The sequence below is a fragment of the Miscanthus floridulus genome, chromosome 3, assembly GCF_019320115.1.
Source record: "Miscanthus floridulus cultivar M001 chromosome 3, ASM1932011v1, whole genome shotgun sequence".
Taxonomy (NCBI): domain Eukaryota; kingdom Viridiplantae; phylum Streptophyta; class Magnoliopsida; order Poales; family Poaceae; genus Miscanthus; species Miscanthus floridulus.
The window spans coordinates 54,671,026-54,684,602 of NC_089582.1; the positions used below are offsets into that span (position 1 = coordinate 54,671,026).

The window sequence follows — 13,577 nt, forward strand, 5'->3', positions numbered from 1 at the left end:
TCTGTCAGCAGCAGCTTGCCGCTGTCCGTCGTTGCTATGGCCTGCTCCATGCGCTCGTCCACCACCCGCAGACGGCCTGTCACATCCTCAATAGTGAGGGTGGACAGATCCAGCATCGTCTCTATGGAGAGAACGATCTGGATGTACTTCACCGGCACGGAGTGGAGGTACTTGGAGACCACCTCTTCTTCGTCGATGGTGACACCGTGGCTCCCCAGATTGCTGATGAGCGACTGCAGGCGGAGGGAGAAGTCCTCCATCGACTCACCATCCTTGAACCTGAGGTTGGCGTACTCCTGCTTCAGCAGCTGTGCCGTCGCCTTCTTTACGCGATCAAAGCCGACGCGCATCGCTGCAATGGCCTCCCACGCCTCCTTACCAGACTTCTTCGCCCCCAACGGCTCCCGGTACTCCGTAGGCACAACAGTGAGGATGGCCTCCAGCGCTGACATGTCATCTTCTTCTACATCGGTGCCCTTGTCGATGGCGTTCCAGAGCTGTCGGGCTCTGAGCTTGACCTTCATGATCACCGCCCACTCGTCATAGTTGGTGCGAGTCAGCTGTGGCCAAGTAGTGCCGCTGACCTCCTACACCGTGCACACGACGACCTCCTGTCGTGGCTGAGCATCCCTAGCAGCACTGTCGCCTCCCGCAGCTCCGCTGTTGTCGCCCGTCTCCGAGCCAGGTGCCATCGCCGGCGATTAGTCCGGCGATGCAGGCGAACCTGTATGGCTCTGATACCACTTGTTGGTCCCTCACTGCCCTGCACAGGTAAACAGTAAGCTTACCAGCACACACACTCACTCACTATGGCTAGAGATAGAAGAAGGGGTGAGCACAAGCACACACAGGCACAAGTACCAGCATTGGCCAGAGCTCTGCTCTTTTGGTTTGTGGCAACTGAACTGTCTATTTTCATTGCATAGAGGTAGAGTATATACAACTCATGTACCAACTATAAGGTACACATGAGCATGGCTGAGTACAGCCCCAACTACTCCTAGTACTAGCAGTACAATTCCTACCTCAGCCCACTACCAAGACATGGCTGATGTATTAGCTACCAACTAATGTATCAGTGGTGGCCTATTGCCCTACTGCTACATCAACTAGGACAACAGAGAATGACCTATTGCCAAATCTGCTGTGCAACAAACAAAGAGTGAGAGGTCAGCAGCAGATTATGTCTTACATCCCTTAATGATCATGCTGGCAATTTTGTTGCTCTTTTCCCACTTCTCAAGCTTAGTGTTGTAAGTTCTTATTACATGAGCAGACACATTTGCAGCGGGTGCAACATGCTTATCCTCATGTAGTGCGTGGTTTTAGTCCGTGACTCTGAGCACCACTAACACCTCTTTCCATGCAGGATAGTTGGTGCCATTCAGGGGGTTGATGTTGCTAACGAGGCCCGCTAGACGGTGGGTTAGGCGCCATTGGGGGCCTGTCCGGCAACGCCCCCGTGAACATCAGGGCCAGCGCCGTTGACACCGGAGCCCTTGGTGGCACGGCGGCTGCGCTTGCCACGTTTGCCGCGTTGCTGGTAGGAGCTGCTGCCGAACCCACCACCGGAGTTGCCCCCAGAGGCCGCCTGTTGAGGGCGTTGGGGCGGCTAGGGCCGATGAGTGCCTGGCGGAGTGGTCGATGGCGGGTGGGGGCTGGCGGCTTGGTGTTGCCTGTCCATGGTAAGCTCCTCCAAGCGTAGGTCGTCACGCATCCACAGGATGGAAGGGAATGGGTTGCTGCGGCGGAGGTGGAGCTCGATGGCAGTGAAGTGCTCGTTGAGGCCTCGGATGATGTTTGAGGATGAGGGTGCGGTCGTGACGTGCTCGTCAAGATCGCGAAGGTCCTCGGCCATCCGCTTGTAGCGGCGGCAATACTCGACGATGGGAGATCGCCCTGCTGGAAGGAGCTGAACTCCTGGTTGGTGTAAAGGCGCGGGTCGTACGGTTCCCGAGGAACTGGTAAGTTACATAGGCGGTGGCATCGTGCTGGGAGACAATGTTGGCAAGATCGTCGGAGATGGTGCCGAGGAGCCAGATGCGGACGACACTATCCATGCGTACCCAGTCCGGGGAGTAGGGCACAACGTCGTCAGAGGACGTGGCGCTCCAAGGAGAACTTCCCAACGGTGAGGAGGAACGACTCGCGCCACCGGGCGTAGAAGCTGGAGGTGACGTCGAGGAGCAGCGGCACGAGGGCGTGGATGTTCTACACGGTGGCGGCCTTAGGCGTGCAGTTTCAGAAGGTCTGCGGCCTCGTGTTGAAGGAGAGCGGCGGCGGGAGGATTGCCGTCGGCGACGGGGGCATCATCAGTGGCGGCTTCCTCGTCGCGGTGCAGCTCCGCGGTTGCGCGCTCACGGGCAGCGCTGTCGAGGGCGTCACGAAGGTGGGCATCGACCGCGTCGTGCTCGGTTTGGGCAAGGCCTCGCGCTCTGTCTCTGCCGCGCGGGCAAGAGCAGCATCGCGGGCGGCCTTGGCTGTGCGCTCGTGATCCTCCAAGGCAGCGCGAGCTTTCTCAGCGCACTTGAGGGCAGCAGCGTCGGCGGAGAGATCCTGAGGGGCGACGGGGTCGGCCATGGAGCAGCGTTGGAGAGGATGGCGCGCTGGGTGCGGAAGAAAAAAAGGAACATGTGATTAACCTAGGCTCTGATTACCATGAAAGCAATTGAGATTACATGATTTTGCATTGATCGGTGTGTGAAATACATATACAAGAGTCTGCATGTACTATAGACTAGGAGAGCCACGGAAAGATGTCACCGCATGGCTACATGCGGGGATCCACTGGACGTGGTCACCACCAACATGCTTGCCATGCCACCAATCCCTCTGGCTATTGAGTTTCTAGCATGATTGTGTCAAAACCACATAGCATCTCAAGAGCTCCTTAAAACAATTCCCTAATTTGTTTTTCGGCAAAAAGGGAAAAAAAACTGCACTCAACAGTTTTTTATATGAACTCTCTAAAGATAAGCACTTGTTAATCTTCCCCTCAACTCCAGATATGTGCATGCGTTGCACACTTGTTATCGGCACTTGGTGCTAGTTTTTTTCCCTCCCCGCATGGTTTTCTTTGCTGACCCTGGCTGTGGCTGGCCGGGAGTTGCCAGTTGCCAGCTAGGGAGCTGCAGTAGCCTAGGCTGGGGGCGCCGCCAGCGCACAGGGAAATCCTTGTGGTGGGCCCAGTTTAGCAACCAAATATTGCAAACTATTGGAGAAAGGCAATCGAGCTACCTACTTATTTTGTTTACTTGGTACAATCATTGGTTTAACAAGTGATTTTTACAAAACTATTGGATATGCTCTTAGTATGAAAACTGGGTTCAATTGGGTGCACAGTGATTGGTCCTAATATTTGAGGGTTGTAAAATGAATGTTGTCTATGCTCTATGTGATCTACACTTATAAGATATCTTCATATTTTACTCCCTATTAAGAAAAATTCCATTACTGAATGATTATAATTCTGCAACTTGGATTCTAGTATTGAACTTTTGATTACTTCATTCAGACAAAAAAAACATGCCGATTTTGATGAATTAATGCCTGCTCAATTTTCTGAAGGCAGTTGATATAATTCTGTTATGCCATCGAAAGTTGAATGAAAAGAGTCAAACAGGACTAGTGGATTTGGAGGCTGCAAATGACAATGATCGCCAGAAGCCTCAAGATATTGACCCGATCCAAGTAAGTACCTTGTGGTATCATGGGGTCTGCTCTTATTATCTGTTCTTTTGTAAAAACACAATCTTTTGTGTATTGGAATAGATAACTGAACTCATGACAACATAGGTTTTGACTCTAATGGGGGTTTTATGTATGTGCTCTGTTGTGGGTAGCCTGCGTGCAGCTGTAGTGCTCCTTGTACACTGAACTAGCAATCCTTTCTTCCTTAATTGAATGGCAAAACTCCTGCCCTTTTATTTCAAAAAAATAATGGGAAGTTTAGGCAAATTGATTTGTAACTTTTTCACAATGTTGTTTAGATACTAAGATAGGACACATGGTCAGTTGCTTATTTACTGTATAATTCTTGTGACTTCAGTTTGGTCTGTGTAATTGATGTCGATAGGAGAACTTAACTTGTTTTAAGTACAATATTGTTTTCAAATTCTATCACAGGTTGACCTGCTTTTAGGGAAGGCTTATTGTGATTGGGGCCATATCAGTGATGCTATTTCCGTCTACGATACGCTAATCACTGAACATCCTGAAGACTTCCGTGGTTACTTAGCGAAGGTACTTATGAATTTCTCTTCTTTTTGGCGCTATACATAGAGTCAGTTAATCTTTTTAGCACAAAGTAAAAGATGAAGTCAGAAGTGGTCTTAATTGTTCCAACAGATTTGAGATGCCAATCAGATCTAACCAGTTTTAGCATACTGAACAATGAATATTACCTCTGATTCCAAATGTAAGTCGTTTAGGACAGCGGCACAGCTCCAATGCGACACTTTGACTTTTCTTTTTGTAAAAATATACCATTTCAAATAGTGAAACTTATATATCATGAAAGTATTTGCCGTCATGAATCTACAATCTAGTAACATCAGCCGTCTGTTGTCAATCTATGTAACTTTTCACATATTCATGAGGCAAGTTAAAGAAGTTTGATAAGCTATAATCCTATAACAGCCTACATTTGGAGTTGGATATATATATATATATATATATAGAAAGGATGGAATATACCCAAAGACTTAGCCTTAGATAGGAGTGCTTGAAAGACAGCTATTCACGTGCCTGAACCTTGATTGTTTCTGTTGGGTTTCAACTCTAGCCTACCCCAACTTGTTTGGGACTTAAAGGCTTTGTTGTTGTTGTTGTTGTATATATATATATAATCTAATGCAAACCATGAGTAGCTCTTGGCTTCCATTACTTTAGTTTTTGCAGTACTATTGTCTTAATGGATTATGTTGTTTCTATTACGAGTAATGCCAAACAAAGACCATACTTATAGCAGTTAATTTCTTCTACCAAGCAGCAATCATAACTGTATTGTTATCCAATTTTAGGGAATCATATTAAAGGAAAATGGTAAAGCAGGTGATGCAGAAAGAATGTTTATTCAGGTAGTATTTTCTCTTTTTGCTAATGACATTGAAAATTCTTGACAAATACTAGTATAGTTATTTCATATCTTGCTAGTAGAGAAAAAATGATATAGATACCAGGAATAGGGGTCAGCATGTTTGGTTATGGTCCTACTGCTGCATGGCCATGTGCCAACTATGCCTTCCTATGCCATCAAAGAATGTTTGGATGTGATCTAGATCCAAACCGTAGGAAATAGGAAAACACCACATCCTCTAGTGTTGGGTGACCGACCCTGTATATATATGGCTGGGAATGGCTTGGAGTACAAAGATAGGTACAATTGATGAGGTAGACACGTGTAGAAACAACTTCTCCCCAAAAATGAGAAGGAACAAACGAGGAAATTAGAAGTGTTCTAGAAGTTTCTATGAGATGGCGGTGTTTGCGTTCAGCAATACCATTCTTAGCATGTGCGTCGGGACAAGAGAGCTGAGCAAGAGTACCCTCAGATGTCACACGCCTGATTACAGGCCCAGGAGAGGGCCCAGTCCGGCCAGGCCTTGGACGACCACGCCACCAGAAGGGGGGCGCCACCAGCGAAGGGGCGGCCTCCCGCCGCGCCTCTGACTTCCAAATATCCGAGAGGATAAAAAATATTAGGAAAGTCTAGAATAAAAAATAGATCTGGTTTATTTAGGAAATAGGATCGGCTTGCTTGTAAAGAAGAAGTCTAAATCTATAAAGATTCTTCTCCTAGTTCCTTGGAGGATAAGTTTAGATTGCTTAGGGGCGAAGTCCCCCAGGACTATAAATAGAGGGGCTATGTCACCGTTCAAGGGTAAGCAAGGAATTGGCCTAAGGCCTTTTATCCCCTCCTCTCCCTTCTAAGCCTCGTTCTTCTCCCCTGCCTCTCTACAGCCGCCGCCGCCCTCACCCTGCGCCGCCGCCCCTACCCTAGCCGGCCCCACGGGAAAGGACTCTGACACCTGGTATCTAGAAACCAGATCGATCCTATGGGTCAAGCTCCGATCAACGACTATGGAGAAAATCTGCAACGACGTCCGCAAAATCATCGATCGCCTTTTCGAGGAGCTGAACAAATTCCTTGACCAGCGCCACTAGAATCCTCCATCAAATCCAATTCAGCCGGAGACGATCACACCAACTGTGCCAACCGCGCCCAAAGGAGGAGCACCGCAAACAACGCCAACAATCAGCAGGCTCTACACCGAAATCAGCCCCAATTTTGCTCGTACAGATGCATCTAAGGGGTCTTCGGATGGAACCGCCTCGGCCACCAAGCACGACACCAACTCCACAGCCGCAGCCAAGGACAATACAATAGGTCTATCTCGACTCCAACATCCATCGGCTACATTGGCAAGCTGCAGGCCCCCTGGGAGGTCCAGGACCATACAACAACTACTTCTACGGCTACATTGGCAACCTCCTGTACTACTTCGAGTTCGTCATCGACCGCACCCGCGACAACATGATCAGGGCTGACCCCGTCCGTGGTCGCCTATTGGTTCGGGTGGAGGCGATATCACCGGCCCAACCTCTTCCACCGAATGTCGTCAACCCTTGGGCCTTGCTTCAGCGCGAGGACGCGCTGCTTGGAGAAGCGGGGAGAGATGTCACACGCCTGATTACGGGCCCAGCCTGGCCAGGCCTTGGACGACCGCGCCACCAGGAGGGGGGCGCGACCAGCGGAGGGACGGCCTCCCGCCGCACCGCCGACTTCCAAATATCCGGGAGGATAAAAAATAAAAGGAAAGTCTAGAATAAAAAATAGATCGGGTTTATTTAGGAAATAGGATCTGCTTGCTTGTAAAGAAGAAGTCCAAATCTATAAAGCTCTTCTCCTGGTTCCTTGGAGGATTAGTTTAGATTGCTTAGGGACGAAGTCTCCCAGGACTATAAATAGAGGGGCTATGCAACCGTTCAAGGGTAAGCAAGGAATTGGCCTAAGGCCTTCTATCCCCTCCTCTCCCTTCTAAGCCTCGGTCTTCTCCCCTGCCTCTCTACAGCCGCCGCCTCCCTCACCCTACGCCGCCGCCCCCTACCCTAGCCGTCCCCAGCCGGCCCCACAGGAAAGGACTCTGACATTAGAGGTAAAAAAAACTGACGAAATATATTAGATAAATACTCACCACCAGAGTCAAAGCGAAAGACTCTAATAGGAGTAGAGAACTGAGTGTGAACCATGCGTGCAAAAGTCTTGTAAATAGAACATAATTGAGATCGATGTTTCATGAAATAAATCCAAGTATAACGGGAATGATCATCAATGAAAATAACATAACATTTGTAACCACTAACCACCCTTTGTAGCAAAAGGTGCAGGACCTCATACTTCTAAATGAATAAGATCAAAAGGTCTTGCAGAATGAGAAACACTAGAGGAATATGGAAGTTATATTTGCTTTCCAAGCTTGCAATCTTTACAATGGAAGCTAGACTCGACAAATGTATGACCTAGGCAACCTTTATTTATTAATGTTGACAAATGGGATCCACATAAGTCACCAAGACGGTGATGCAACTTGGCGAAGGACGAGGTGGATGAAGATGTATTGGAGGTCACACGTGATGTGGATGTGGCAGAAGAAGGAAGACGCAAGGTGTCCAAAACGTAGAGGCTAGGAGCACCTTTACGAGGATGGCCGGTCCCAATCACAGTCCCGCTTCAACGATCCTGAATGAAACAAGATGAGTCATCAAATCTGACAAAACAATTGTGATCAGTAACTTGGCCTACTGAGAGAAGATTCATGTTTAACTGATGAGAATTGCAAAGAGAACCCTGATGACTGATGTGACAAGATGTACCATCAGTAGTCTGAATAGAAGCACCATCCGTGACTGGTTTGCATGCGACCAAGTGGGACTGATCAGATGTCACATGGAAGGAAGCTCCTGAATCAAGAACCCAAGACGTCGAGGGAGCATTGACAGGTGAGGCTGCAGCAATAGAAACTGAACCTCTTGGAGTGGAGCTAGTACCACGACCACAAGCAGCACGTGCACGATACTCGGCCAATTTCGCTGGATGTTGAGCAAAACAATTCTCTAGAGGATGACCAGTCCTGCCACAGTGCTTGCAAGGCTCTAAGGTGGTGCCTTTTGGTGCACTGGTTTGCTGCAAGGCTGCCAAAACACTATGAGGCACAGATACAGAAGAAGCATACATAGACTGGAGACGTGTTTCTTCTGCAAGTAAATCAGCCAAGGCCTGTGCCATAGTGATATTGGAGAAATTGTGAAGCAACCAAGTACGAATGGAATCATATTTTGCCTGAATGGAGGCGGCAGCCCATATCGCCCGCCTCCGTTAATCTGAGGGCAGTATCTCGCAAAATGATTTGTGTAGTAGTGATGGGTGTGAATGCGCAGTTTGGGAGTCCGTGCCATGGCGCTGATGTACAGTTAGGGGCCTGGCATGATTAGGGCAGCACAAGAGAAGTGTGTTAGATAAAAACCCAGACTTGGATACCATGTAGAAAAATCAGGAAACACACACCCATTATGAGGGTTCGGTGAGCTTGTATATATATATGGCCGAAAACAGCTTGGAGTACAACATAGGTACAGTTACAAGTCATGTATAGAACTCTATCTTTAATACAAACTTATAGGACTTGATTTCAATTTGAACTAAATCCTATTTTTTTTAAAGCATTCCACCTCATCCAAAGAGGCTATACAATGTAGAAGTAAACTGAGGTGAAGATAAAATGGAGTGATCAATGTCTTTGATCTGAATTTGTAATGTATGCCTTAACCTTCCTTGCAGGCAAAATTCTTTGCCCCACAGGCAGCAAAGGCACTAGTTGATCGCTATGCACAAAGATAGTCGGTGAGACGATGACAGATTGAATGGTGCTGTTTTGGACCAATGAAATTGTTCGGTCCATTCCTACGTGCAAATGTATCCGCAAGTTAGAAGTAAATTCTAAGTAATTTCACCCACCGTGTGCAAACCTTACATTCATAGACAAAATGAGATATATTTGTCAGTAAATAGGTCACGGTTGTGTTTTGCACAGATGACCATCAGGATGTTAGGAACGTCTTGTATCATAGCAACATTATGGAATCTGGGACATTTTGAATTGTATTGTTCTGGAACGACAGAAATGAAACATGTTATGCTTTTCCTTGGAATAAGTCTCAGCTAAACATTTTGATATAGTGTTTATTCCATTATCTAAAAAACATTAAGATATATTAGGAACAAATTATGTTCGCATGGCACGCCTCTATGTCTTCCTCATATATCCGTAATCACTTGAAACGTGATCGTCGTTGAGGTGTTTACATCACTTGAGTAGTTACTAGGGTCATATCTTTTTGTTGCTCTGGTTAAAAGGTAGTTTGTATTCCCTGTGCACGATTACAGATTGCGGTTGTAACATGCGTGAACATTGTATTTGTGCTTCTGTAGTTCTATAGATACCATGTTTATGAATTTTGTTAATTCCTTCCCTGCCCTTTAAATTGTACTCCTTTTTCCCTTTAAATTATAACAACTTCTGCTTAATGTATTAGTAATTGGAAGCTTTCTTCCAATTGTTCTGCCTTGCGAAGTGGCCACTTGGGCTGGGATTCCTTGAGTGAAAGTCTGAATAAAAGAAATCCACATGACTTAGGAACTTTCGGTGACATGACATGTATGGTGTTCTTATGGAATCCTTAGTTCTCTAGTACAATTTTTTATTTTGAGAATTCTCTAGTACAATTAGATGGGATTATCCTACATGAGGTATTTGTATCCAATTATGGCCTCGTTCGGCTTACCTTAAAAGACGGCTTGTTCGGTTTCTTTTTTCAGCCGGAACAGTGGGTTTTTTTTTTTTACAACAATTCAGCTTTGGCTTGTTTTTTCAGCCAATTTCAGCCAAGCGAACGGGCCTATAGGTGTTAGGGACACAAGCAGGTTTGTTCACATAACTGTAAATAGGTTTAATTTTGTGTGTTACCATAGGTAACCTGCAAAATTCATGTTATTTGTGGGTTTGAGGGTAAGCCGGCTTGCATCCCTAATAGGTGTCCTCGGTTGTGTTATATATACGGTAATGCTTGGTTCAGGGCATCCGGACGAACGGACAGATCGACCCCAAACGCGTAACGCCCAAAAAAAAGGAGGGGGCGTGTAGTTACAGTTAGGTGGGTCCACACCTGTCCTTTCCTACGGGGCGGCTCATGGGAGCGTGTGCGGCCAATCGTTCGGGGTGTAGTTCAGGATGCATGCGACGCTTGGTGAACCATGCATGTGCGTGACCACGGATAGAGGTTCCCTGCTACGCCTGTTGCTGGTTGGACTAGCCAGGCAGGCCCCTAGCCGCACGTGCCCATGCGGCGCTTGGGGAATTGTGCATGTGCATGACCACGGAGAGAGGCTCCTTGCTGCGTCTGTTGCTGGCTAGACCATCCGGCAAGGCCTCTAGCCGCACGCGCCCAGGGCCGTAGGCCTCCCTGTCGCGCCTGCCCTCTGCTGCCTAGTGCCTAGGCCTGCTGCTGCTTATCGTCCTGCTCTTTTCTCTCTCTTGTGTTGTCTATGCCTAGACCAAGCTGCCCTGCCGTATGTTGCGTGCAACATTGCTACTTTGGCCAACCAGATTAGCCAGTTGTAGGGCCGGTCAGGCCGCTTGCCTGTTTGTGAGAGGTGCGTGGGTCAACATCTGCGCATGCGTCATTTGCTGCTTCCGTGACGGTTGACTGTTGGTAATTGAGTGCTGGCCCAAATTTTTCTGGCACTCTATGGCATCGAGCTCCGTATGTTTTCATGCGTTTCAGATGTATGTTTCATCTGAAGTTGCATGTATTTTATCTTGATGTTGCATACGTTGCACTGGCTATACACCTATGGTGCAAGTGTATGATTCAAATATTTCTGTTTCAGACGTATGTTGTAAGTATTTTATCTGTATGTTTCATATGTTGAAATGGCTATACATGTATGTTGCAATTGTGTTTCATCTGTTTCAAACGTATGTTGTAAGTGTTTTATCTGGATGTTGCATATGTTGCAATGGCTATACACATATTGCAACCGTATATTTCAAATGTTTCACCTGTTCAAACGTATGTTGCAGTAAGTGCTTCATGTTGCAAGTGCTTTCATTAGTGACATAGTATGTTTCATGTGTTTCAAATGTATGTTTTATATTTTTTATCTGAATGTTGCATGTGTTTCATCTGGATGTTGCAAAAGTAGATCTGGTGTTGCAAATGTAATTCTAATCCCCACCTGCATGCACGTCCACGGGCGCGCGGCACAGAAGCGAAGCAAGGGGCGTAGTAGCATGCAAGGGCACGGGCGTGGGTGGTCCCCACCTGCATGCACGGGCACGCATCACAGAATGAAGCGAAACGCGTAGCAACATGCACAGGCTTGTGTATGTACATGCAGCCCTATGTGGGGGTGGGCAGGCATGCGCACAGTTGCTGCCGCAAACGGGACAATCGAGGCAGGCGATGACAAGTGCAGCATGCGGTCAGGCTCATCAGGCATGCGGGGCAGGCGCAGGCGTTTGGACGTCCAAACGCTAACCACGCCGTTATATATAGAGAGAGAGATGAAGGGACCGTGACGCCTAAGAGGGGGGGGGGGGGGTTGAATTAGGCAACTTAAAATTCTAACTCTAAACTATGGCCTCTTTTTCTAACCCTAGCAAAACCTATGCAATAGATAAGCTGTCTAGATGTGCAACTATGGTTTTGCTAGTGTGTTGCTATCTCTACCGCAAACGTAGTAAAGTAATCAATATAAATATGGAAGCTAAAGAGCAAGGTAGAGATATGCAAACTCCCGTCGACGACTCCGGTATTTTTACCGAGGTATCGAGAAGCGCGCAAGCTTCCCCCTAGTCCTTGTTGGAGCCCCTCACAAGAAATCCCTCACAAGGGCCAAGTTCCCGGTCGGGTAACTCCGTGGATAGCCTCGGGCCTTCCCCACACGCAAGTGGGTCTCCGATATGCCTCTTGGCAAGCCTCTCCCGGATGCTCCCCGCCGTCTTCACTATCAAGCTTCCGGCCGAAATGCTGCGGGCCTTGTTCCCTCCGGTACATGGTGGCGGCCACACCACAAACGCGGTTGATGTGATCTCGCAAGACTTTAAGCTCCTCTAATGTACAACACTTGTGCTCGCAAGCACGGAGTGGCAAGAGGTATGCAAACCTCACTAAACACTAGGCCTAAACCTAGAGCAAGCGCATAAGCGGTGGTCTAATCAACCTAAGCACTTTGCAAAGCATCTATGCTAATCACCTAATAAAACACTAAGCACTATGCATGTAGAGATCACTCAAATGGTGTATCAACACTCTTGGTATGTTTCCTCAGCTCCACACACCTCAAATGGCTGGTTGCGGGTTGTATTTATAAGCCCCACTGAGAAAGTAGCCGTTGGGGTCGAATTCCCGCGAAACTGCTACTGACCGGACGCTGAATCGTCCTAACCGGACACGTCCGGTTGTCCCGACCGTTGAGCCGGCAATATGCTGATCAGATGCTGGCCAACGTCTGGTCGCCTGCCACCGGACGCGTCTAGTCGCAGATGTGCCGCTCTGGAACCTTTCTGTACTCGATCGGACGCTGCGTTCCTGCGTCCGGTCGGTTGCCGCCAGCGTCCGGTCCTTGTGTCCGGTCGCCTGTCTGTCGAGCCACCGGTCCAGCGTCTGGTCGCGCTTCCAGCGTCCGGTCCAGCGTCCGGTCGCCCCTGCGAGCTCGTTTCTTCGCGATCTTGCGTACGACTTGGTTCCTATCTTCATGCTTGGACTTTGCTTGTTATCTTGGGTCTTTTCTTGTGCTCCTAAAGTCTTGCTTAAGGTGTTGATCATCGGATCATCATGTCGCCTTCGTCCAAGTCATGTCTTGCACCCTGTTGGACTACAAAACAAACACTTGCAAATTCATTAGTCCAATTTGGTTGTGTTGATCATCAAACACCAAAATCCAAAGTAAATGTGCCAAGGGTCCATTTTCCTTACAATCTCCCCCTTTTTGGTGATTGATGCCAACACGACCAAGGCAAACAAATAATAAGAATTAAACTACCTACTTGCTAGGATGCAATGCAAAAGGGCAAGTTTATTTGATACTTAAAGATACTAATTGAAATCATATAAGATATTTAGGGATACCAATTGAAGTCAATTGTAAGATACCAATTAAAGCTTTTATTTAAAAGCTTGTTTTGCCCTTGCAAATGTCCCCATGTGATATTATGGATTAAAGCCTAGCTTTCTAAAAAATTAAAATTTTCTCCCATTACTTAGACTAATCCATAATTCACTTTCCTCCCTTTCTCGGACCACCATTACCACTTGTAGACATCAACTTGATGCTTGCCTTTGGTCCTTCAAATTCTCCCCCTTTGGCATCAAACACCGAAAAGGAAGACATTAGTAGCACAAGGGAGGGTCAAATTTCATGATCCTTTGTATAAGAGTGAAATGGATCACAAAATTTGACTCTCACATTATATAGACTAAGCTCCCCCTAAATATATGCATACATATGGTAGAAA

The 13,577-nt window shown here is 47.3% G+C and overlaps 1 protein-coding gene across 2 annotated transcripts in view; it reads left to right on the plus strand.

Annotated features, from left to right (window-relative positions):
* Window positions 1–9,202, plus strand: part of LOC136541669 (protein SLOW GREEN 1, chloroplastic-like) — a 42,454-nt gene extending 33,252 nt beyond the window's left edge. For both annotated transcript variants that reach the window (XM_066533677.1, XM_066533678.1), the window contains 4 exons: window positions 3,568–3,690; window positions 4,126–4,242; window positions 5,022–5,078; window positions 8,840–9,202. In XM_066533677.1, coding sequence (XP_066389774.1) covers window positions 3,568–3,690; window positions 4,126–4,242; window positions 5,022–5,078; window positions 8,840–8,899 — 357 coding nt within the window. In that variant the 3' untranslated portion in view covers window positions 8,900–9,202. The remainder of the gene's footprint in view (window positions 1–3,567; window positions 3,691–4,125; window positions 4,243–5,021; window positions 5,079–8,839) is intronic.
* The last annotated feature ends 4,375 nt before the right edge of the window (window positions 9,203–13,577 follow it).